The 27,568-nt window shown below is 34.6% G+C and overlaps 1 protein-coding gene across 2 annotated transcripts; it reads right to left on the reverse strand.

Moving 5' to 3' along the window:
- Positions 1-5,075: 5,075 nt before the first annotated feature.
- On the reverse strand, positions 5,076-27,480 carry fam163ba (family with sequence similarity 163 member B, genome duplicate a). Of its 2 annotated transcripts, none has more exons than XM_042732248.1 (3): positions 26,748-27,480; positions 9,313-9,428; positions 5,076-6,107 (listed from the first exon to the last, which is right to left on the reverse strand). In XM_042732248.1, exons 2-3 carry the CDS (start codon positions 9,403-9,405, stop codon positions 5,655-5,657), a joined length of 546 nt encoding a protein of 181 aa, XP_042588182.1. In that variant the 5' UTR covers positions 9,406-9,428; positions 26,748-27,480; the 3' UTR covers positions 5,076-5,654. The 2 variants fall into 2 exon arrangements, with proteins under 2 accessions (XP_042588182.1, XP_042588181.1); XM_042732247.1 differs by having other exon boundaries at positions 26,744-27,477.
- Between the last annotated feature and the right edge of the window lie 88 nt (positions 27,481-27,568).

The following is a 27,568-nucleotide window of genomic DNA, read 5'->3' on the forward strand; positions in this document are numbered from 1 at the left end:
TGAACTATAACTCTAAACTAGTCTAATGACCGTTTCTAAAGACTGCCCAAATATAAAACATGTTAAAGATGAAATAAAAACAATTGATTGTTAAATTAAGTCATTTGTATTCTACTTTATACTTAAAGGTTGACAAAATCCACTTTTCCCACATACCACAGTCATCTTTCACTGTTGAGAAAATGGGTCAGTTATATTCATGACTCATCCTGCACTATATAGATTTTTGTCTAATCAAATGCTCTCAAATAAAAATGTCCCTCCCCCAATAGCATCTGAGTCTGACAAACAATGTTCACAACGTTACTTACTCAACTGAAAATACTGGAAAAAAACTTTTCCTTATCTGCACACATGACATGAATTCAATAACCAAAACTTATTAAATTGTGACCATGTTTTATTTTATTAATTTGTTGACCAAATTAATTAGTTAAATATGGCCACAGTTTCACTAAAATAAGGAAACAAATGAATAAAACATGGCTACAAATTAATAAGCCATGCTATTTTTTTGTATAATAAGTGGATAAATGTTTATAAGCCATGCTATTATATATATATATATATATATATATATATATATATATATATATATATATATATATATATGCGCATGGCAAAACATGGATAAAAATTTGTATTATTTTTTATTTTTTATTTATATATCTTGTTTGCCTTCAGCATTCTTCTTATAGGCAGAATCCAGTCCAGTCCGTATTGGATAAGTTATAGATGTGGACACACATTTGCATGTTTTTTTTTTTTTTTTCATGTTTTTTGTTATTAATGCCGCCCACCTCTGAGACGCATCTAACACTCTTCCCTTGAGTCAGTGACTGTAAAACACGCGTCCGGCACACACTCTCTACGCCGGCTCTGTAAGCAGCTGAGGGAATGCAGAGAGATCACTGACAGAGAGAATAAGGTTCATCTCAGAGAGAGATAATTCAAGGCATGTCATAAAACATCAATACTCCTCTAGTGGGCCGGCCAGCACAGCTGCATGCTGGGAACACATTGTGGCCTTACATAATTCAGCACGGGAAAAACTCCTACACTTTACTGAAAATTCACATCTGAGTTTTAACTGATCTAAACACATACACACTGTTATAAAATAAATGATTTATGTGTTATTAATAAAGAGTCTTTATGAAGTATTTACACAGCTTAATTTTTTCCAAACTTTTGTGGGATTATTATTATTATTAAGTTGGTTTGAGAAAGCCAACATACTGATCTATTTTTTAACTTATTCTTCTTCTTTTGAGACCAAATTTGGGCAGAATTTTCAAGCTACAACCAGCAAACTCAGGTCAGACTTTCAGACTTTGGTGTATCTTTTCTAATTGATTGAACTTATGTTTTTCGTTAAACCATCGATTGAAACTATGAAAAGTCCCATAAACTTTCATTGAGGGGGTCAAAACTTCTGTACAGTAAGACTTATACAGTGTTTAAGCTGTCTGTCACAAGCAAAGCTTTTAATGACTATCCTATATAGGACCACATGCTCTCCCGGGTCCTCACCTTCCACACCTTGTTCACTTTCCAAGTGGGTTTCGAACCCCGGTCTCCGGCGTGGGAGGCAGACGCACTAACAAGGAGACTAAAGAACTGCAGCCACTAGTGTCAGTCGCTAGTGCGTCTCTTGAGATCAGGGGAGTGAGGTTTACCTGCACAGCACCTACCTGCTGGCCTCCGTTAAACTAATCATGGTAAAAACATGCTAAAAACATGTTAATCATACTAAAACATGCTAGCAATATGCTAATCATGCTAGAAACATGATATCAACATGCTAACGACATGTTAATCATGCTAAAACATGCTAGCAACATGCTAACAACATATTCATCGTGATAAAAACATGCTAGCAACATGCTAACAATGCTAAAACATGCTAACAACATACAAATCATGCTAACAACATGGGAATCATGCTAGAAACATTCTAGCAACATCATCATGTTAAAACATGCTAGCAACATGCTAAAAACATGCTGCAAGCAACATGCTAACAACATGTTAATCACGTTAAAACATGCTAATTATGTTAGACACAGGTTAACAACATGCTAGTTGTGTTAAAAACATGTTAATCGTGTTAGAAATATACTAACCACATGTTAAATCATGTTAGCAATGTTCTTAATCATGCTAGCAACATTCTATCAACATCTATCTAATCTACTAAACTTCATGATTTTATAACTGCTTCTAGGCTTTCTCAAACCGAATTCAAAGTTTGTTTTAAACTTAACTCATGTAGTTAACTATTAATATAATATAATATATATATAATATAATATAAATAATAATATAATATAATAAGTTAACTATTAATATAATATAATCTGAACAAATACTAACACAAATCTGAATACTAACATGAAAATTCATAATATAATCATATACATATTCCAATAATTATATTCAGTTTGGTGTTAGTATTCAGACTCTTCACTATGACACAGCAAAGTTTAGCTTCTCAAAGTTAACTTCTCCATTATCACTGAATTGTCTCTAGAACGTGATTAGAGTGCCAATTTTACTTGATTAGACATGATTTAGAAATACACACATCTGTCTAAACTGCATTCTACAAGAGAGATGCTACTGCGGTGACTTTGGCATATGAAAGTCTTTGAGTGCTCCAGCCAGATCTGAAGCACAGTGAACCCACAAGACAGTGGATTGATGTTATCAGATACTCTCAGTCCAATCTGACAGAGTGCTCATCCAAAACATACTCAACCACAGTTTCTACACTGGACTGCTATGCCACGAAATGAAAGCAAGCATGCATCACCTAGATATCTGTTGCATGCATAATAAGCAATAAAATACAGAGAAACTGAAAAAAAGTATTTTCAACTGATAATGACCAATATTATTATGACAAAATTTTACAGCATTTCTTAAAGATATAGTTCAACAAAAAAGTAAAATTTACTCAAAATATAATCTTGCTCAGGCCATCCGGTATGTAGATGAGTTGGTTTCTTCATCAGAACAGATCTGGAGAAATTAAGCATTACATCACAAACTATAACGAGTTAAAAATAAGCAATAGAAACTGAAAAATATCATTCTTATATAGGTACAGATTTATATATTCTGTAATGGATCCTCTGCAGTGAATGGGTGCCATCAAAATAAGGATCTAAACTGCTGATAAAAACACAAGACGTTAATTGATAGACTGGAGTGGTGTGGCTTACTTGTGGATTATTGTGATGTTTTTATCAGCTGTTTGGACTCTCATTCTGACGGCACCCATTCACTGCAAAGGATCCAGTGGTGAGCAAGTGATGTAACGATACATTTCTTCAAATCTGTTGTAGAAACAAACTTGGATCATCTGAGGTTGAGTAAAGTTTAAGCAAATTAAAATTTCGGGGTGAACTATTCCTTTAATCTACTTTAATGTTAATTTTTACATTTACTAATACATTTTAACAGTTCAAGTATATATTATATATACTACTATACGTTTTAGTATATTACACATTGTACAAACTAACATGAACAATACAAACTGATAACTATATATATATATTTTTAACATTAACCTAGACAAATAAATTATGTAAAACTAGTTGTTCACTCTTAGTTCATGATATCCAATCCATTAACTAATGTTAACAAACTGAACCTTATTATGAAGTGTTGGCACTAAAATTAATATCAGATTTGCTATAGATTGACTCAGTGTAGCATAAAATTTGTGCTAATTCATGTTAATTTATGCACCTTAAGATCTTAGTGTGTGATGCTGATGGCAAATGTTACAAAAGACCTAGATTTTCAAGCCATCAGCCATCTAAAATGTGACTTATCACATGATATACACAATTTTTCAAGGAAAAACCTTTGAGGCAAGAGTTGAGGAAAGGTCAACCTCCCAACCAAAAATGTAATGGAAAATGTTGACATTCAAATTCACAATTAATTCTAATTCTATTCATATAATGTGCTCAATGTTCTGAATGTATCATTAGATACAGGATATCTAAAATACTGAACCTGCTAACTTTGATACTGCGCTATATTACAAGTACTTGACTAGACATCTCTCGGAAAATAAACCAAAATGTTGAAACAAAAATATCAAATAATGTAGGTTTTAAATTTGTATTCCACTTCAACACATAGCAAAAAGATTTCAACCAATTTATTATCCACATTGTATTCTTAGTTGTATTATCAATTACAGGACCATTTCGGCATCACTTTAGAACATGAAACAGTATTATTGATCTATGACTGAAAAAAATACTGTGATAAAGCAGTGATGCAAAAACTATTCAGAAATAATAATAATATTAATAATAATACAGTTGGTATTAACAGGCACTGAAATATGTATGTGCGCACATGAGAGAGACAGCGTGAGATTTAAATGGGCTCTGATGAGAGAAAGAAGAGCTAGGAGAGAAATCTGAAATCACAACACAACCACATGGTGATCACAGAAGTCAAAGTGACCTGCAGGATTGTAGTGTGTGGCTACACACCCAGCGAGAGAAGAATATCACTGTCAAACAGGCTAGAAACAGAACAAATATTCTTGATAATCACTGTCATTATTAAAAAGAAGAAAGTTGGTGCAACGCCCTACTTGTTTTCACATCAACAACGCAGGAAATAGGCTAACTGTCGCTTCTGTAAGCTTGAACAGCAGAGAGAGAAAGAGCGAGATAGAAAATCCCTTCTGGCAGAAGATGTTCTGTTCATAGTCCAACAAGCAGCGTTTAGAAAGAGCAAATGTAGCCCTTGAAGTCAAGAATCCACGGCCCTTATATCCATCTCACATCCAGGTTTGTAAAATAAGATCAATGGAAATCTCAATGATGTTAATGCAGGTGAAACAAAAACCTGTACCTTATTAGATAGGAGAAATGTGAATAAAGAACAAATTATTTAAACATCAAAAACAGAACAAACAGTCCGCAAATTGTGAAAACATCTATTAATATTTAGAACCGCACACAGTAACTCAATAATATTTCAGTAAAAAATAATGCCTCTCATCCCATATGTTACCTCATAATCAAACGCTTACATCATTTTGACCCAACAGTTTTATTGCAGCCCACTTAGGGCTTTTCATTAGTTGTACTATATGTGTTGGTTTGTTAAAACAAAGTCGGTGGTTATATCAGTTATTATTCAGCTAAATGTCTCGAGCAACATGAACAATAGAAAAGTTTCAATTCAGACCATATACTGAAAAATTCAAGACGTCAGTTTGCGTTTTCATGTATTGGTGTGTCTTTTGAGAAAAATGTAAGGAAAGCATAAAAACTTTAGCTTTATTTTCTAAATCCTCTTTCCAATTACTGAAAACACAAAAAAAGGGATTCAGGAGTGAAGTAGATGCACAGAGGGAGGGAGATGGTCTCCAAATTTGCTCTCATCCCATTTTTGCCTTTATAGTTTCCAGTTATGAACAAACACACTGGGCCATCTTCCTAAAAGCTCGGCACTCTGGGAGTTTCCAGAGGACATCGTTGACATTGTTTTTTACACAGGCAAGCACTACAGCTTTATGAAATGCTAAATTATGTCTTTCCATGAGAATTGAATCTGTTGCCTTCGATGTTGCAGTTAGCCATAAGCATTTAGCATTATATAATTCTGGCTGGCTACACGTCAGTGCTAATGCTGCAGCTTCGCGTGAACATCTCCCTCATGGTGACCGAGCGGCTGAGGTTTAGTTTGTGGTAGTTGGGTAGCGGCGTCGGCAGCTGGGTGGGCAGCGGGGTGGGCAATGGGGCAGGCAGTGGAGTGGGCAGCCCCAAATCCTGTTGATGCACGCTGCGGTAGCTAATGCGTTCGCCGCCATTTCGCAGGCCATCTGGCTGCTGCAGGTAAAACGGCAGGTCGTAATGTGTACAGGACGGACAGTACGTCTGTGAACGAGTCAGTTTTCGTGTCGGCGGGGGCGTAAAGAGGGCAGGCCCATTGGGAGTGGTTGCCGTTGGCACAGTGGCCGCCAGGATGTTGTGGTTGGAATGCACCGGTGGCATACGAGATGTGACGGCGAAGTCAGGCTCCTCCTCCTCTGACTCCGACTCCTCCTTCTTACAGCAATAGTACTAGAGGGGTGTAAAGAGAGACTGTGTCAGCTTAGCATTTTAAATATACATAATAACTGGACACACTTTAGTTTGAGGACCAGTTCTTACTATTAACTAACTACAACTCTTGACTCAATAAACTCCTAATTTGCTGCCAATTAATAGTTAGTAAGGTAGTTGTTAAGTTTAGGTATGGGGGTGGATTAAGGGATCTAAAATATGGTCATGCAGAGTAAGGCATTAACACATGCTTTATAAATACAAATAAACAGCCAATATGCTAGAAGTGTGCATGCTAATAAGCAACTAGTTAATAGTGAGAATTGGTCCTTAAAATAAAGTGTTACCAAGTAACTTAGGGCCAGATGTACTAACAGCTTGCATCAAGGTTAAAAGGTTAGTTCACCCAAAAATGAAAATGTTGTGTATATGACTTTTTTCTTTCAAATGAATCCAGTCAGAGTTATTAAAAATTGTCCCGACTATTCCAAACGTTATCATTGCAGTGGTGGGGGTTTCTGTTCAACAGGCCAAAAGACGTCAACTAAAGTGTGCACATTCATAATAAAACGTGCCTCACATGGCTCCGAGGGCTTGAATAAAGGCCTCCTGTAGCAAATCCATGTGTTGTTGTAAGAAAAATATCCATATTTCAAACGTAATAAACATTTTTCTCTCACTTCATCTAACTGTGGTATGTGGAAGCCATTCCGGCGGATGATGTATGACATCAGCATTGTGTGATTAGTGGCAAACGCGGAGAGAGAACAAAACAAAATGCCGGTCATGAATTAGAAGTACAAACCGAGAATTTGTAAAGAAAAATGACGGAGGATTTCGATATAAGCCAAGAGGACACTGTTTTTCCTTTGCTAAAGTAAAGAAACTTTGCTTCCTTTGCTCCTGTAAACAAACTCCTGAGACAAGCATATCTCACAGGCACGCGCGTACAACAGAAGTGAGAGAAAAGTGTTTATTACTTTTGAAATATGGATATTTTTCATACAAAAAGCATGGCTTCTCTACAGGAGGCCTTTATTAACCCCCTGGAGCTGTGTAAGGCATGTTTTATTATGGATGCATGCACTTTATTTGTAGTCTTTTGGACTGTTGAACAGAAACACCCACTGACTGCAGTGGTAGAGCTTGGAATAGCAATTTTTGGAATGAACAATTTTTAATAACTCAGATGGGATTCATCTGAAAGAAGAAAGCCATATACACCTAGGATGCTTCAAGGTGAGTAAAACATGGGCTAATTTTCATTTTTGGGTGAACTAACCCTTTAGAATAGTACTGTCAGAATTTAAAATGCGCAGTGAAGAATTAGCGCTGAAAAGGCGTGGACACAGTTATTTTTGCACCTGACTTTATTTAATATGCATTTGTAGGAGTTTCCCTTTCAGACGCAAAATTTATGGGAGGAAAGTATTCAAATGAATCATGCAATGCGATTTACTAACCTTTGCTTTCGCAAATTACTGGTATTTGCACCATTATAATGCCCCAAAAAAGCATGTCTTAAACTATTTTGCACCTGTGTTGTAAGTAGATCACCCACACCTGATGAGCATCGGCTCTGCTTATTTGCAACTACGCTAATTTGCGCTGCGCTTGGTATATTGCGTTGGTCGATATATAAATGAGATGTTGCATCTGTGTTCTTTAATTTGTGCACTGTCAGTAAATCACCCGCAGAAATTTCCATGCCCACTGGCGCTGTTTTGGGATTGCGCTCTAATGCTAATGTGCCCTGTTCTGTAAATCTGGCCTTTAGTTCATGTATAAAACTGAAATGGATAGTTAATTTAAAAATTCCATCAAAGCTGTTTTGGACCCCACTGACTTCCATAATTTGGGCAAAAACTTTCTTCAGAATATATTTTTTATGTGTGAGTATATGATATAAAAAAATACATTTTAATAAATTTAAATACATTTTGATATTCAAAATACACAGGCTATATATAATAGCAAATTAAATTATAACAGCTTTTTTATAACTTCATTTAGTACTTCTCAGGTTTTCTCTCTTGGACTCACAAAACCAGTGTAATCATTAGTATTCAAAGGTATTCATACATAAAGTGTGGTTCTAGTGCACATGCATTTTTGTACATTTGTAAATGCATTAAAAACTCCAATAACAAAGTACTGACAGCATCTAAAATCTAAAGATTTTACAAGTGTTTAAAAATCCATTTGGGGTTCATAGAATTATGAATACTTAGGTATATTTTGTTGTATAATATGTAAAATTGAACACCAAGACATTTGTAGCAGTTTCATTCTATTCTGTATGATTTCAAAAAAGAACAGCAAATACACATTCAACAGATTTTTAAATGTTTTTCCAAAAAAAGTCTTCTGCTCACCAAGACAAGCACACACTTCTGCTGACCAAGGCTGCATTTATAAACATTAATACTGTGAAATATTATTACGATTTAAAATACCAGTTTTCTACTGTAAAACATTTTAAAATGTAATTTATTCCAGTGATCAAAGATGAATTTTCAGCATTTTTTTTCTAGTGTTTTTTGTGTCATGTTATTTTTGAGATATTTCTTATATGATGGTTTGCTCCTCAAGAAACATTTCTGATTATTATCAGTCAAAAACAGTTGTGTATTCATTTTTGATGAATAGAAGAGAAAGATCGAAATCATTTATTTGAAAATAACTTTTAAACTTCACTATGACTTCACGGATTAATTTGTGTCTTTGCTGTATAAAAGTATTAATTTATGTAAAAAAAAAAAAAATCTTACTTTTTCCAGTAGTGCTTTTTATACTTGTTGTAACTGAATTACACTGCAAAGAGTGAAAATGCGTGCACAAAATTCCATCTGAATTTCATTAATACATAAATTTGGTCATAATTTTTCACTATGAGATTATGCAACTTGATTATCTGCTATGGCAGTAAATTTTAGTGAAAACCAGTTGTTTCCGTGTCAAATCAAATGTGCAAAATCCAAGAAACCATCCGAAAAACATGATGTGCCCCGTCTTTTCAATTCTGACGTGACATGTTCGTGTTTGTGACAAGCAGTCACTTCCTTTACAGAAAACATGAGATCTAACAGCAGCTACAGAAAAAGAAGAGCATGTCACTACTTCCGAAGGGAAGAGAAGGTATTAAAACAAAACATTATACTTGAAAGACAAATATGACAGTTCTCCAACAGAGAAAAAAGCACACAGAAACAAAAGAGCTCACCTGCAGCCTACAGTAACACAGTATAGCAATAATGCACAGTAAGATTACTGTAGCTAGAATTCCACCTGTGATTACCACTGTCCCGGCTGTCATTCGAAAGGCTCTCCATCAACACCCTAAAAAACAAAAACAAAGAGAGAAAGGCATTAGGTTAACGAGAACCATCTATATAAAATTGTTTATGATCAAAGATAACCCGCCATACCACCACTGTGTGTGTGCGAATGAAATCCATTAGCTTCAATCAAATGTGCCGGAGGAATTTTATGGACATTTCCGTGTGATAAATGTTTCCCAGCACCTATGATCTGAATGCCAAAATCATCACATCACAGGAATGAATGTGAATAGGCAGAACAAATGTGAGGAAAAGAGAGACTAAACCAACCCTAGGAGGGATAACGAAGGTCAGAAGAAGAGGAAATGATGGAGGGATAACCTTGGACCAAGATGACTGATACAAAAAACAACAACAGTCAATATAGAAGGTCAAAAAACCAAGATGTGGATGATAAAGAAGAAAACATTTTGACAAATGAATCTAGTCATCATTTGGCACATTGTGAATACATTATGTTGTTGTATTTACAATAAATGGAATTAAATATGTTTAATCAAGACACGACAAGCAAAAACATTGTTTTTCATGTACTGGGATTTTTAGATTTTTGTCTATTTTGCTTCCATAACATGTCTCCTTTCAGACAACCCTACAAAAATGTCATATTTAAAATACATTTATTACATAGTAAGCATATTTCAAATCTATTAACATATTTTCCGACATAATATGCGAGACTTTACTGGGAGTACTACTTGTGTACAATGCATATATTAATCCTAAAATGTCACTATTAATGAAGATTGTATGATTTCTGTATAATATCAGTCTTTAAGATATTATAAAGTGTACCTGAAGTAAACTTGCAATAGTTCCACTTTAGCACAATCAAATATACCTTAGTGTATCTTTAGTTGGACTTCAGCGCTACTTCCACACAATTAAAGTGCATTAAAGCGATAGTTCACCCAAAAATGAAAATTTGATGTTTATCTGCTAAACTATTGCTTTAAGTACAAAATTAGTTGTTCCAAATTAGCAGACTTTAACAGTTTAGTATACTAAAAGTACAATTGCAGGGTATTTTTATTAAGCACATAAATATGCAAATGTATTTGTACAATACTTAACATAAAATAAATGTAATTCTAATATATTTTAGTACATTTATTTTTTTACTAGGGAAATTTAAATGTATATATTTGCATCTGTAGATTTCAGTTACAACACAAATCTTTAAAGGCGTTTTCTCAAAATCTAACATTTGAAGTCTATTACTATTGAAGTCTAACAATCTCCACTTCAGTAGCACTTATATATATTAGGGCTATCTCTATAGTTGTCTTTTTATGTCTATTTCTGTTGAAGTTTTAAAAATTTCGTTTTTTGTTGTATTTTTATATTTGTTTTGCAGAGAGGTTTTTTCTTATATTGTTGTGGTGTTATTGTAAGGTTAGGTTTGCTGCTTTGTGGTAAGGGATGGGTCAACAGTGTAATATATATGTAATTACATTCAGGTATTTGTATGTGCACAATAAGTGCACTGCATTACATGATTAATTTAAATAGTAGTTAAAGGATATCCCTAATATAAAGTGGGACTGTTTTTTTTTCTGGATGTTGACAATATTTTCTGATTTATGAATGATATCCAAAATTCCTTCTATAAAAACAATATTGAGATATATATTATGGAAATGTATGCAAATTACTGCATATTTAATGAGATAAAGCATACTTTGCATATTTAAACATGACATTTCAGGAAACTTGTAATACAAAACAACTGTCTTAATGTACTGTAACTAATCAGCTGGAAAAGTATGGTTATATCAATTAGTTGCCATCACATTTACTCAATTTTAAATTGCAACATTTTTATTCTACCCACAGTGTGATTTCTAAAGAGAAATCTGACTTACTATAACAGCAAACACACACAAATATAATTTTGCACATTCTACCATAGGGTGAAAAAAATAATTCAGGAGAAACTCTTATTTAACATCTTGTTCAAAGAAATAGTGATGCAACAGCAGCATTGTGATTACAATGACACTCATGCTACATCAGATTCAATCTGTAATATCTGACTGTTGACTTACTGCCTAATATATCCAACCCCTTGAGAGCTGCTGTTGTAACAATGCAATCAATGCTATTCACTTCACGTGTTAGTGGTTTTAATGTTCTGGCTAATCAGTGAATGGGAAACTAGCTCTACTTGACCTCAGGTCAACCACCCAGTTTGTTTAGACATGAAAGAGAATGAAAGGCAGCCTTTAGGAGAGATTGCTCAATGAATGACTGGAAACGGGCAAGGTTAGATGAGTATTAATAGGTAATGCCCTTTCAGTGAAGCTAGGCAAGGTCAACTGACCCAAAAGCCTTAGTCAAATGTCACTGTCACAGTAAGAAATGATGCTTACTGAAGCATGCAAAACAACATTCACATGTTAAGAGAGCTGTGGAAATGACTAGACACGACTGGCTTACTGACTATAATGAAACGTAAATGTTACTGTTGCATTAACTCAAACTACATTGGCTGCTTTGTTGTTGTAAGCATGACTGATTTGGAAGAGTAAATGTTAAAATTAAGTTTTTTTATCGTTGTTGTTGTTTTTATGAAAATACTATTTCAGTCTTCCTACTGTATGTTAAAATTTCATATTTAGTCCAATGTGATACTTGCAGTTTCTTTGTAATTATTTGTGAAATTTGCTTGCAATTTTTATGATGAAATGGTTTCTACACAATTTTTTTTGTGTGTGTGTGTTTATTTAATTTTATTTAATCACTGAATGAATCAACAAACAACAGTAACCGCAAAAACTTCAAAAACATTTTAAATGTCCCGAGTAACAGAACATTAAACATTAATAGGTTTTATTCACGTTAAAAAAATCAAGAGAATAAAACAGTTGAGTACAACTCTTACGCAAATAAAAAAAATGAGTAAAAAAAAAAAGGTATGTAGGCCTTATTAAATAACTTGTGGATTTTACTTAAATCTGAGTGCATTTACTGTCACGGTTGTGATGTACAGAAGGTGCACGAAGTAGAAGAATAATGTAAGCAGTCTTTAATTATCCACACACAGGGTATTCACAAAAGGCAGGCAGGAATCTCACACACACATACACAATGTATACTTTAACACTAGACAAGGAAACACAGGAACAGACTAAAACTAAATACATTAGCAAATGAGGATAATTAATGAAACACACCTGAACCAAATGATACAATCAGACAGAGACAGAAACTAGGTCAAACAGAACACATGGGGAAGGAAAACACAATAAAAAAGGCAAGGGTTTGACAATTACTTCCAAAAGTAAATTGGAGTAAATTTTACTTAAAGTTTTTTTCTGTGCTTTGATTCAGACTGAAGGTTTTAAAAATGATGCATAAGAAAACTCCTCTAACATTTGTAAGGTATAACGCTTAAATAAGACTATCTGTAATGGCGTGTAATTCAGGTGTGAAGTGACAAAAGCAAAGTAATCTTGTGTAATGGCAATAAACTGTAATGAGCTTCATCTATCTTCTTTCCTCCACTGGGCACTCTTCAGACATGGACCTCCATCAAGCTCCTAGTTGAATTTAGCTTTAGGACCATTAAGAAACAACAGATTGGAAACATTATGTCCCGAATACTGAGGGGAGGAAATAAAACTTTGGTTCCTGTACTCTTCTCTAATAATAGGGTCCTGTCGGGATGAGAAACACACACACACACCAGTCTCATTTCCTCTTCAACTACCTTGATTTAAAGAAAATGTGACTGTCTGTGGGATTCTAGTCTTTTTGTTTTATTTTGACAGGCATCTGTCTCAGCCAATCAGCTGAGCTGTCCTCGAGTAGTTCTTACCTGCTCTCAAAAATCAAATTAGGCCTTTGTAATCTGATTCGTCTAGTGGCCGAATGCAATCAATCGATCTGGGTTGGAAATGAAACAGGGCTGTTGGTTTTCATTTGTGAAAAAGGCAGCTAGAAGAGAACATCAATAATACGTCAGAGCTCATTGTTGATATTAGGCTCAGGAGAAGCTAGAAATCAGTCTGTTAACCCCTGGGTCAATGACATGACGTTGTTTTTTTTTTTTTTTTGTTCGTCCATAAACAGAATCATTTCATTAAAAATGGAGTTCAAACATGCAATGACTTGAATATGCGTTTTTCGTTTCTGAATTAAAATTTATTTTGATATTTTATGGGGCATAAAGTAAATATTTCAGGGTATGCAACTGTCCTGACATCAAAATACAGAATATATCTACATAAAAAAAAGGAATTTCTTCAAAAAAAAAAAAAAAACCTATAAAAACTACTGCTTGCAATGTTCATGACCTTCAACCTAAAAATATTAGTAATACTGCGACCCAGTGATTCAAAAGTTCAATAGATTTTTACATGCACAGAGACTCAAGCGTGTAACCTACGCAAAACCCAGCATTTACGCACAGCGCTCATGTGCACACGTAGCTGTAATTCAATGAAGTCAAACATCCATTAGCGTGCTGCAGTCTACCTCACAAACCTCCCATGGGGATCACTAAATTAGATCACAGTATGAAGAATATGTTGCCATATCACAACATATTCATCACATGTAGCTTTAATTACAGGATGTGTGCAAACACACGCTCAGAACACAGAAACACACAGCCAACCACAGACAAGTCACTCTGCCACTGCAGCATACCCTTGTAACGCAGTGGTCATAGTTCAAGCAAGTTCAACTCAAAATACAATTTTGAGATTTTTAATAAAAGACAGAGAAGCAGGCCAAGAATATTGACTGTAGCTGTAGCTTTTTAGAAATCCTGACATGGAGAAGAAGAAGTGTGCATGCAAACATGCAGGTTTCATCATATTTAATGTCCTGTAAACACATCCGCTCTGATATGATGAGATGCATTAATCTTGCTGACGACTTTGCAAAACAAATCACAGTCAAAAAATGAAATATGATTGCAAAATCAATGACAATTCAGTGTGTGACAAATCAAATACTTAAAAATATATTGCATATTTGTGTGTGGTTTATTTTTGCTGATAATTTAAAACATTTCTTGAACATATCACAAACTGTCTGTCTGTCTCATGTGTAATGTTTTGTATTTTGAAGTTGTTGTTTTTTTCCTGCAGTATGTGTCAAAAAGCAAGATCTATGTTTAAAAATTCAGAATTAAATTTATGAACACACATAAAATCCATGTTTAAATATTTTTTTATAATATAGGATTATTGAATCATATAGTATTGTGGGAAATACATGTGTTGAAGGAAATCCTCAAAATATTACTAGATTTGAGAGCCTGTTTCCACCTCAGAGTAAAAAAAAAAGGTTTAAAATATTGCAACTCCATCATTACAGGTTTGGTTTTTTATATTTCAGATTAATAATTAAGGTTTTAAATTTTGAATCTCCGAACAGTAGAAAAATCAAAAAGGTTTAAACGGTATACAAGTGCTGACAACTCTCTCAGTTCATAGCACAGAACACGTAGCCGGGTTTTTTTTTTTTTTTTTTGAATATGATAGACAAGAAAAAGAAAAGGTAATACATAAGTACTAGTTTAGTTGGTTAAGTTGGTTTAAATTACAAATATATTTAAATACATTAAATGCAAGTTTAATAGAAATGACATTAAAGTATATTTTTTTATTTTATTTTTTATTTTAATGCATGCATTATACTTTAAACTCATTTCACAGACAAAAGACATGGAAATATAGGAAGTCCTATTTAAGTGGGTCAGAAAAAAAGCACACTTAAGTTGAAATAATTGCATTTAATATAAATTTAAACGATTATACATTTTCATTTGAGTACAAATAGCATGCAGTTAGTCTTTGAAAACATGGCATTCAGTTCAGTATTGATTATATTAAAGTACACTATTGTATATAATATGTACTCTTTTTAAAAGTATGCTGTAAGTGTACTGCTTTTCACAAGGGTGCCTTTTTATTTGATTTATTTTATTATAATTACCTTTTAATTTTGTATTACTTGGAGGTGGAAACCAGCTTCTATGATAGTTATTCCAAAGATATTTAAATAATTTTTTGGTTTCATCTCACTGGGTGCAAAACGTTAATAATTTTCATTTTAATGCATTATTTACTAGATTTGGCGCCATGCTATGAGTGTCTGGCGTAAGCATGTTGTATCTGTAGGTTTTTCATATTGAATTGAATGGTCTGCAAATTGTCACAGGTGTGCATGTGAACATATCTGCATTTTACAATGACTTCAAACATGTCCAGACATATTTATAATGTATCACTCTTTCATGTATTACAGACTCTTTCATTTTAACTCTAGTGTTACATAACGTGAAGAGGGTTTTGTACTGATGCCAGACTAATCATTCCCTTGTTATGAATAATCATATCTCTTGGTTTGCATCCAAAAAAAAAAAAAAAAAGAATACCAAAGAAATTAAGTCCCATTTTTTTAGTCAGTAGATTATTGAAAAATAGACATTTTTACATGATTGTGTTGCATATAAAACAGTTTGAGGTAGAATTTCCACCAGATATATATAAAAGCACACCATATTTGTATGACACAACATTAAAGGCATATTATGACATTCAATATTTGCCAGGTCTTTTATTTTCTCACTGTATGAAAACTGTATCTGTTCTAATCTAAAGGTAATTTTACACTTTAAGTACACTTCACCTTACTTTTAAAAAGAGTACTTTTTACAAGAATAATATACTTGTAATTGTATGTTAATTATAGATAAAGTTTACATTTGTATTAAATGCAGTTATCTATTTTAATTAGTACTTTAAGTACATCTTTATATGCAATTTCAAAATTATTACCTATATTGTCTTTGAAATATGGTTAAAGTGTATCGCTGAATGTACTGGAGCTTATATGGTCAACTATGAAACTACACTACCTACATAAACACTAAACTACACAAACAAGGAAAAAATTGTATTTGTTAACATTAGTTAAAGCACTATGAACTAATATGAATATGACATTTTTTATTAAGTATTTTATATATTTGATTTGATTGATTTAGATTTGAAGTGCACTACAAATGCATGTTACAGTATATAAAATTAAGCACACTTCTTTTTCACAATGGTTTGCTTTATTATTTTCCTTGCTTATTATCCTTCTTTACTGCTAGCAACTTCATCAAATCACTCTTCTGTGACACTGTCTGTGGTATTTTCGAGTGGAGGTCAAAGGTGCATTGAAGCCCTGGTGTGAAATGTGTGAAAGGGACTTAACAACTCCTGACACAGAAGTTTGCACATTTCTCTGTGGTGTGCCATGGGAAATAATGAGAAAGCATTTTCCTCTGAAGCATGGCAGGGCACACAGGCAAGTCCATTCACGTGACAGCATGATAAAACAACCTGACAGGGGACATGAATGTGGAAACATAAACCTGCAACTAAATTCCTTCATTTCTGCACACGATAAGACTGTGACTCCTTCCATTGTGACTCAACACGGCATCAAGTACAATTCCAGAAGAATACATCTGGACTGCATGCACAAAGAGCTTTGAATATGGATGTGCCACCCTGCTGACAAGACCACCTTAGACCTGCATACATTTCCATGCTGGCTCAGGCTGGTTTATGCTAGTTTTTCTTGCTGTTGCTGTGGTGAAAGTGTGGATGTGTAGGTTGGTAAGGTAGTATGGTAGGTTTGTTGGTGTTGTGTGGTTGTATTGCTGGTTAGGCTAGTTAAGAGGTGTGATGTGACACTAGCACCAGCATCCAAAATAAAAACAATCTGTAGGCCACATTATATAATACACCCACAAAACTGAGTAATGCAGGCAGACGATCACTTGATTCTACTTCAGATGTCCATTTACATATTGTTCAAATGAGAAATTGCTGCTTATTTGTGTGAACCACCATAACTTTGATATGACTTCAATATAACATTGTGTCAGAGGTTTTCTAAAAACCATTGTTGTTGTATGTGACCTATAACCTATTGTATATTATTTGGATTTATACCACTAATTGTCTGTTGCTGTTAACTTTTGTTGTGTTGCATCCCATTTGTTATCTTTCTAACTCCTTTAACTCTATAACTGTGAATTGCATTATATACAGTATGTTAACATAAATGTTGTGCATTTTAGCATTATGCATGTTATCATGTTGTTACAGTATGTGTATGTTAGCATCATGTATGTTAGCATGTTGTTACATTATGTTTAGATTAGCAATATGTATGCTAGAATGTTGTTAGAGTAAGTATGTTAGCAGCACAGATGTTAAAATACAGTATATTAGCAGAATGTATGTTAGCATGTTGTTACAGTATTTTTAGGTTAGCAGTATGTAGCATGCTGTTGCAGTATGTACAGTAGCATGCTGTTACAGTATGCGCTTGTTAACAGTAGGTTATCATGTTGTTACAGTAGCATGTTGTTACAGTATTTTTAGGTTAGCAGACAGTATGCGCTTGTTAACAGTAGGTTATCATGTTGTTACAGTATATGTTAGCAGTGTGTATGCTATGTTGTAACAGTATGTTTAGATTAGCAATGTTAGCATGTTTTTAGAGTATGTATGTTAGCACTGTTGTTACAGTATATGTTAGCAGTGTGTATGTTACATTTTGATCAGTAAGTGTATGTTAGCAGTGTGTATGTTACGTATTGTTACAGTATGTGTTAGCAGTGTGTATTTTATCATACTGTTACAGTATGTGTATGTTAGCATTGTTACTAAAGTATATGTTAGCAGTGTGTATGTTATTATGCTGTTACAATATGTGCATGTTAGCAGAGTGTGTGTTATCATGTTACAGTATGTGAATGTTAGCGTTGTATACGCTATGTTGTTACAGCGTATGTTAGCAGTATGTATGTCATCATGTTACAGTATGTGTATGTTAGCATGTTGTTACAGTATATACTGTATTAGCAGTGTGTATATGTTGTTACAGTATGTTTATGTTATGTTGTTAGAGTATGTGTATGTTAGCAGTATGTATGTTAGCATGTTATATTATGCATGTTACAGTGTAACAGTAACAGTATGTGTATGTTAGCAGTAACATTGTAACAGTATGTATGTTAGCAGTGTGTATGCTATCATGTTACAGTATGTGTGTTAGCAGTAGCACTGGTTTTTTTTGTTTTATGTTACAGTATGTGTGTGTTAGCATTATGTTGTTACAGTATATACTGTATTATCAGTGTGTATATTATGTTGTTACTATATGCATATGTTAGCAGTATGTATGTTAGCATGTTATTAGGTTAGTGTCATGTTATGTTATTTGTTAACAGTATGTTAGCATATTATATTTTAGCAGTATGTATGTTTTTATATTTATGTGTTTTTTAGCATTATGTATTAGCGAGAATAAGTACACTATTAAATGGACGTAATTCATACAATACTGTCTTTGAAAAAAAATGATACTTCAAAATCCTTTGTCCATTAAACACATGTAACATTTCAAGATAACCTAGGACTATCTGAAAAAAAAAGACCTGAAACAACAACCACAGTCAGACAAACTATTTTACCCAGTGTGTAAATAACCAACAGGCACAAGCTGCTTTAAAATGTGCCGTAAGTGCAATAAAACTCTCTAAGTGAGACTATAGTGTAACCTACTGTAGCTAAAAGTTTCACACACCCTGCAGTCAAAAACTACATTTCTTTAAATTCAAAGAGATAAAAGGACGAAGAAACTTTATAGGGTGATTTAATCCATGTTCAGACAAGCACAACACACTTGGCCTAAAAAGTAAAAAATATATAGAGCCTGAAGGACCATTTTATATGGGCCAAAAGAAATAAATAGCCTATAATGACTTAAAAGTAATAAGTCGTCTCATGTTACAGAGTCTTGAAAGCATCATACATCAACAAACAAACATAAAAAAGCAGAATGCTGACAGTAAACAAATGCATTATGAAGGTTACCAGGTATATCGATATCACTTCCCTTTGAGGGACGTTTGGTTTAGGACTAAATGTGGCAGATCATTTGTTTATACCACATTAATTCCATGACTAAGTCTTCATACATGACCGTGAAGAATAAAAAGCCTATTCTTATTCTCAAGTCACACATCAAACTCAGTAAAAGCACTTCAAGATATGAAACATGGCAGTGCCATATGCACCCTGCATAATCTTTCTATTTGTGGTTTGTGACAAATAAAGCGTTACCCTTGGCAACCCCAAGGCTACTGCACATGCCTATTTGAGTGATCCATAGTGTGTGTGTGTGCATGTGTGTGTTGAGGGATGAAGCATGCAGGTATGCCATTAGATAATTCATTCCCACACTAATGAAGTCCATGAACACATGCTACTTCCTCATGAGTTTATAGAGGACTGACGTTAAACCCACATTGATCCAAATATATGACGGCCGGGAAATGTATTCCCTTACCAAAGTACACAAACACTGCTTTTTCCTAATGTGCAGAATATCTCTGGTATCACAAACACATGCATACAGGAAGTAAACTGATTGCAGCGGACAGCTTGGATTTGAATTGCATTGAATATGCAGAAATGCATACCTCAGATAAACAAACCCAAAGCGGGCGCGCTCGAATGCCAGTCTGGACTGATTTAATGCTTTATATGGGCCAGCTGGTTCGCTTGAGCACTCTGATACATTAGGATGATCTTTCATGATGCAAAGTTTGCAAAGGGAGAGTGTAAAATGTAAACAGGATGTGCCAGAGGACAAAGAGCTGATTTTTTTCTCCATTGCCTGTCCATAGGGATGTTTGAGATTGCATTTCATGATGTAAAATATAATATATTATATCTACTGTATTTACTTTTTTTCAATTTGTAAATAATTTTTTTATTTTTATTACAATGTAATTTACTGGTTAATTATATAATTAAATCATTCATTATTACTGTTTATACTTTAGTGCTTTAGTGCTATAGTACATACTGTAGCATTTGCCATGGTACTCTTGTGAACGTGTGTCAACTGACACGGAAGAGAAGAAATGATTGAATAAGGTTATTTTTGTTTTTTTTTGTGCACAAAAAGTATTCTTATAGTTTCATAAAATTACGGTTGATCCACTGATGCCACATGGACTATTTTAACAATGTCCTTCCTACCTTTCTGGGTCTTGACCATGTCAGTTGTGTTCCTGTCTATGCAGGGCCAGAAAGCTCTTGGATTTCATCAAAAATATCTTAATTTGTGTTCCGAAGATGAACGAAGATCTTACAGGTTTGGAACGACGTGAGGGTGAGTAATTAATGACAGAATTTTCATTTTTACTCTCCCTTTAACCAGTTTGGTGTTTGCTATTTTTGATCAAAATAATTTTAGGTAATTAAGTTCATATATTTCACTTGTATTATATATTTAAGTATTTTGGTGTTTGGTTTTTTTGACTGCTGTAAATAAAGAATCTGACAGGCAGAATTTTCTATTCATCAACGTTAATAGTCATAATCACAATATCAATGGAATTAAATTAAAATTATGTTTATTGTCATAATCGTGCAACTCTAATTCACAGTAGGCCTACTGTATATAGCAACACTTCGGCACAAACAACAGGTACACTAGTCTGTCCGTCCAGGTCATTATGCCCTATACCATCTAAAGAGATAAAATCCCTCAAGGGCACAAAGTGGCATCTTGTCACCATGGAAACGGCAAACTGTTACGCAGTGATTCACACTCATACAAATGAATGGTTAAAATGGCTCCTGCTGTAAATTGCAGGTGTTCTGCATTGGGGTTCATCCATTTGTGACCCGTGTTCTTCAGGCATAATTACTGTCTATATCATTAACTCAAGCTTACAGCTACATTAATTATATACTGTAAAGTATAAATTCCCTACGTAGCATAAAAATAAATGTTTGCATTAGATTTACTCATGGAACAGGGAATTTCAGTCAGAATGTCACTTCATTTCATGCAGGCACTGAGAGTTGCACTATGTACTTATGACTTTTTATGATTTTTTCTCTCTCTCTCTCTAAATCAAATCATTTGTCTTTCAGAATGACAAAAAGATGTTAAAAGGATTAACCTATTTTCAGTCAGGTTTGTGCAATCCAATCAAACTGATATTCTGAATATTATAGTGTTCTCATCCTTTCTGAGTGGGTAGTTCTTGACCAGAATAAGTCAATATAGAGTGGAAATTATAAGAAAATTATGCCAACAGATATCAAAATAGTTGCAATATAAACTGGCAAAAAATATAAATACTATCAAATAATTAATTCCCACAAAAATGGGCCAAATTTTAAATTACCCCACTCAGAATTGTGAGATGTAAGCTGTCCGAAAAATGTCAGAATTGTGAGATAAGAAGTTGCAATTACCTTTTTTTATTTTTTATTCTATGGTGAAAAAATGAAAAGCAGAATTGCAAGACATGAACTCAGAATTTGGAGAAAAAAATTTAGAACTGGAAAATGTAAACACATAATTCTAAAGTCAGTGTCCTATGGAAATTACAGAAACGTAGGCTTTTCTGTTACATTTTAACTGAAGCAGGGATCATATCAAGAGACCACAATTTTATTTTAGACATGAAACTGTGTGTGTGGGTTTTTTTTTTTTTAACTTGGGTTAATAAGCAATCACATAGCAACTACTTCAAAAACCACCCAGAAGACTTTAGCATACATATATCAGGTTTTTCATTGGTTATCAGCACTCCCTGAAGAAAACATCAATATCCAGTTCATTTCAAACCAACAAATTCTATTTTGTAAGAGCTAAATGTGGAACAGACTATTCATTTGCACCTCAGGGTGCCTGAGTTATCTTCTAGCTGAGGAGCACTTCCCATCCCAATGTATCCACTGAAATCTATATTACAACTAATCTATATTAGTTCAGGTGTTTGACTATAAATGATTCTCATATAAGGTACACCGGTGATGATACATGAATCCAAATGAATTCATGCACATGCAAATTTAATTCATTGTTGTTTTACAAAAAATGCAGATGAATGTCTTTGTCTTTTGCAGCATATCTTGCCTCTCACACCATGTGCACTTTTAAAGGGATAGTTCACCCAAAAATGAAAATTCTGTCATTAATTACTCACCCTCATGTCGTTCCAAACCTGAAAGACCTTCGTTCATCTTTGAAACACAAATTAAGATGTTTTTGATGCATTCCAAGAGCTTTCTGACCCTCCATAGATCGCAAGTATCCTAACATGATTAAGGCTCAGAAATATATCAAGGATATAGTTAAAATAGTCCATGTGACATCAGTGGTTCAACCGTAATTTTATGAAGCTACGAGAATACTTTTTGTGCGCAAAGAAAACAAAAATAATGACTTTTTTCAACAATTCGTCAAATTATAGCACCATTTTGGAGAGTAGCACATACGTATGCTGTTCTGTGTCAGAAGCACCATTCACAGATACGCTGTTTACGTTGTTTACGTTGTTTACGCTTTGACCGGTACATAAACAATGTAACCGCGTACATACATTGCATATGTTGTTTACGTATGAGATACTCTTCAAAATGGCGCTATAAGGTGATGCAGAGGAGCTTTATTGTTGAATAAAGTTGTTATTTTTGTTTTCTTTGCACACAAAAAGTATTCCTGTAGCTTTGTAAAATTAAAGTTGAACCACTGTCACATGGATTATTTTAACGATGTCCTTACTGCGTTTCTGAGCCTTGATCATGTTAGGATCCTTGGGAGGATCAGAGAGCTCTTGGAATGCATCAGAAATATCTTAATTTGTGTTCTGAAGATTTAAGACCCTGTGTCAGGTTATAAATAGTCTAAAATTTCATACAGGTCAAGACGCAATTAATTGTGTTAACTTCAATTAAATAACTTTTTCCCTGCCATTGACTGAGTTTTCCGGCTCTCCGTGTTTTCACTGTTACATGGTAGGAGGCGCTATTACACATCTTCTGAAAGAGTACTGAATGTCAGAATCAAAATACAGGTGAAGAAGAAGCAGAAACAAGCAATAGTGTATGTACTGTAAGCAGATGCATATGTAAAATAAAGTGATTAAAATAAAGTCTTTTGATAAACCTGGATTTTCTCAGCTTTTTGTTCAAGCTTTTTTTAATGAAACACATTCAAGTGTAAAAAAAAGAATGCATTATGTCAGAATAAAAATAGTTTTTTTGTTATTTGTTTTGACATATTGCATGTTCATGTATTGTATTCATACAACAAAATATTCTAGGGGCTATGAAATTTTTGTGGAAATGATCAAAAATGTTGACGGTGGCTGGTGACTTTTTAAAAAAATACTGGCGGGAAAAGAATTCAATTAAATAAATTTTAAAAAATATATAATAACATTAATGATATTAAAAAGGTCATTTATTAAATCATATTAAATTGACAGTCCTCTTTATTTCAAAAGGATTTGTCCTCAGTTTAACCGGAAAAACAGGCAGTTCAACTCTCTCGAGCCTCAGGGGCGACTGACTGTGTCTGCATTAGAGGGCCGGAGTGAGCATATGACTCAGGCATTTTTTGTAGCCGCTATGTACACAACCTCCAGCCTTCTTCCATCACCACGAAGAGGATAAAAGTGTTTACAGGACTTACATAAAAACACTCTTTTGTGAGATAACATAGTGTGTGTGTTTAGAGTTATTTCTGCAGGGCGGCTGAGTACAGCTCCAGCCTCTTTTCCACTTTGCTTCCTGCCCTAATCTTTTTATATCTCTGCCTGTCCAGTTGGCAAGAGGCCACTCCGTATCCAGAATCATTCCACCATTATGTGCTTCAAAAGTTATTCTGCTGCTGTCTCACATTGAACATCCCTATATGTTCATGGCCCCTCCTTGGAGAAGATCCTCCTGAGGAACCTCCTCCCCACCAAACTATGTGAGATATAATCCATTTTGTTATTGCTTTGGGACTTTTCCAGTTCAGCTTAAGCAGGTTTGGGGAGGTGTGAAAGCAAGCTTCCATCTTCTAGTAAAAACAGTCTTCGTAACATGTTTATATTCTGCAAGGCAGCGGCCGGCATGTTCTCCCTTGGGGTGGCAGGAGTGTTGTAAGCCCATGCTGGTGTCTACGGTCACAGGAAGTGACATGGCCTTGTGGCAGGAGACATAGCAACCGGCCTGGGGGAGGGGGTGAGGGAGGAGAGCAGGAACAGTGAAGGACATAAACGAAAGAGTAGCGAGGAGATGCGGTGTGAAAGGCAGCTTGGAGGTTATGGCAGTAAAGAGTCTGAAAAATGATGCTCCAAATATCCAAATCATTAAACGTTCCTGCTCACAGGCTGTATGGTCAGAATAAAATCCTGTCTGTTTAAATGCACTTTACAGCTAGTTGCTTATTAAAATATTTAGATACTTTTTAAGGTGATGCAATTTAAAGTCATTGTTACATTCTGTAATTATTCCTAAACCTTGCTGCATGCAGAATACAAATCATTTTAGTCTCTGAGAACCACGTTCATATTATATTATGAAAAACGTTTGTCAGGTAACCTAAAAAAAAAATATGTTAACATCATTGAAAGGAAAAAATGAAAAATAAAAATTCTGTCATCATTTAATCACCCTTAAATTATGTCCTAACCTGTACTGTATGACTTCTTTCATCTGTGGAACATGAAGAAGATATTCTGAGGAATGTTTCAACTTCATACAATGGAAGTCAATGAGGTCCAAAAATACAATCAACAACAACATTTTTTTTAAAATATATATATATTTTTTGTGTTTCAGAGAAGAATGCCATATATATATGCACAAATGTATGTATGTAAGTATAAATAATAAATAAATAAATAAATAAATAAATAAATACTATGTTTTTTTTAAATGTTAAAAGTTCAAATTTAAAGTTTTAAATAAAACAGGTTATTAGTGTATGTTTTACAAGAATGGAAGTCAATGGGGTCCAAAAATCCAACTAATTTTTCAAAATATTTTCTTTTGTGTTCCATAGAAGAATGTCATACACACTGTAGACACATAAATAAATAAATAAATACTTTTTTAAATTTTAAATAAAGTTTTAAATAAAACAAAGATTATTGGCAATCTTTACAAGAAAATTCTATTTCAGTCTTTTTACTCTAAAATTTCATTGTAATTGAGTGTGTTCCTAGCTGTTTCTTTGTAATGATTTATGAAATGTAAATCTTACACCAATTACACAATATTTGTTTAACAGGTTTATGATTTATGAGGTTTATGAGAAAATAGGATTTACTATGACGTAACCAACTTGACTACTGAAATTTATTTTTATATGTCAGGTCAGCCTAAAATAACTCTTTAAAGGTAACAACTCCACATGTCCAATGCTACACCACAGAAAAGCTGTTTTGAAGATGATTTGGTTAAATAAGCTCTGCATATGTGACACTGGCTTATTCTTCCTTTGAAGATGACACTTTGGAATAGACATGCTATGTCTCTATGATTCACTGGAATGGGGGCATCTTGCAATTAATATGTGTGTGACAGAGAGACAGAGATGTGACGGGGGAGGGTCAAGGATGGAGGAACGGTCATGGCTGGGGGTGGAGAGAATTCTTTAACATTATTATGCTGGAAAAGCCCATCCCCCTTTATGTCCCATCTCGTAAATGTCGTAGGGGGAAAAAATCTCTTTGCACCTTTCAAGGGGTCATGGGAAATCACATCCACCAATCAGGAGGAGTGTAGATTGCCATATCTGCTTGACTGCACGTGACATGATGGGTTCAATGCCTCTTAACGTTTGAGTTATCATTAAAAGAGCACAGGTTGAGAAAGATGGCCTTACTGGTAACATGATTAAAACCATAATGCAAAATCATGATGCAGTTACAACTCATTGTAGATTGAACAACTACCAACGGCTGTTTCTTTGGGTGCATCTAAGTACAAACAGTGGGAAAATGTGCTTTTGAATGGTTTTTACCTGGAATTCAACCTCCTATAGCCCTGTAAGTTGTATACTGTAGAGATAAAAACATTAACTCAGACATGAATTAAACTTCTATATTGACGCAGTTTTGAGAAGGATCTATCTAGGATATACTAAATGTATGTAACATCAACATATCTGAATAAAATCGAGTTCAGCAGGTCAACTTTCCATAACTTCAGCACCATGGACAGAGAACACGTTCCTTTGAATGCAAGTTGAAGCTACACGAAGAAAAACAGCCCCAATTTAATTTAATTTAATTTAATTTAAAGTGCTAATAATGAAAATGTCAACTGGAGAATGTCTCCGCGAGCATTATTGACATTAAACGCGAATTAGGAATGATTTCTGTTCACACAAACCAACAGAGAAAAAAACACATTACATTTCTCCACAACAAAAACAATTCCGTTGACAAGTGAACCGAAATGAATCACAGTTGTGTTGTAGTCTTACCTACACGATGGTTAGAATTGATCCGGAGCACATCTGCGGAACTGTTACGGAATCCGCGGGAGCGACTTTCGGCGGTTTTTTCCCCGCGACTTTTGGCGTCCTACAAACGGTTTAAACGTGAAGCAAGCGGGTTGGGGACACGATAAATGCGGCGTATTAACAGTCTCACACGCTTAAGATGAAGCGAAATCTCGGCGTTATCAAAGTATTGTTTATTTCATATCCGTTTATGTGGAGTTGCCAGCATCCTGAGCGACTTTTCATCGACGGTTCCTTAGATGTGAGGAAAAAGAGAAGCTCCGAGAGCACAATGTAGTAATTTAGAAGAGGAACAACTTGTCGAGGTAAACAAAAGTCCTTTTCGGTAGGTAGACCTAATCAAATCCGCCGTCGTTCGAGGAAATTAGCGTAAACTAGTTCTGCGTCGAAGAGTGGTCCGTGAAACGTCCTCAACCGGAACACGAAACCCTTCGCAGCTCCATATCACAATGCGCCTCAAGCTTCGGATGCAGCGTCTTCTCTCTTTTTTACCACGGACTAAGAAATCTCAGCTTGTTTGTTCTCCGATGCGGATCTGCCGTGTGTTTGGTGTCGCGTTCTTTCCCGCCAGATAATTGCTGCTGTTTGTCTCGCGCAGCTGAAGTGCACTGTAAATCTGCCCGCGCGCGCGGAGTGGGACGAGACGGTTTTACAGTTCCGGTCGCTGCGCTGACTGACGATATGCGGCTATCAGGAACTGTGATGCGAGTTCAACGAATCCAGAGAAGCGTCATAAATTCACCAGAGCCCCTGGAAGGCGTTAAGATACCGCCTCACTGATTAATT

The sequence above is a fragment of the Cyprinus carpio genome, chromosome B10 (genome assembly GCF_018340385.1).
Source record: "Cyprinus carpio isolate SPL01 chromosome B10, ASM1834038v1, whole genome shotgun sequence".
NCBI lineage: Eukaryota > Metazoa > Chordata > Actinopteri > Cypriniformes > Cyprinidae > Cyprinus > Cyprinus carpio.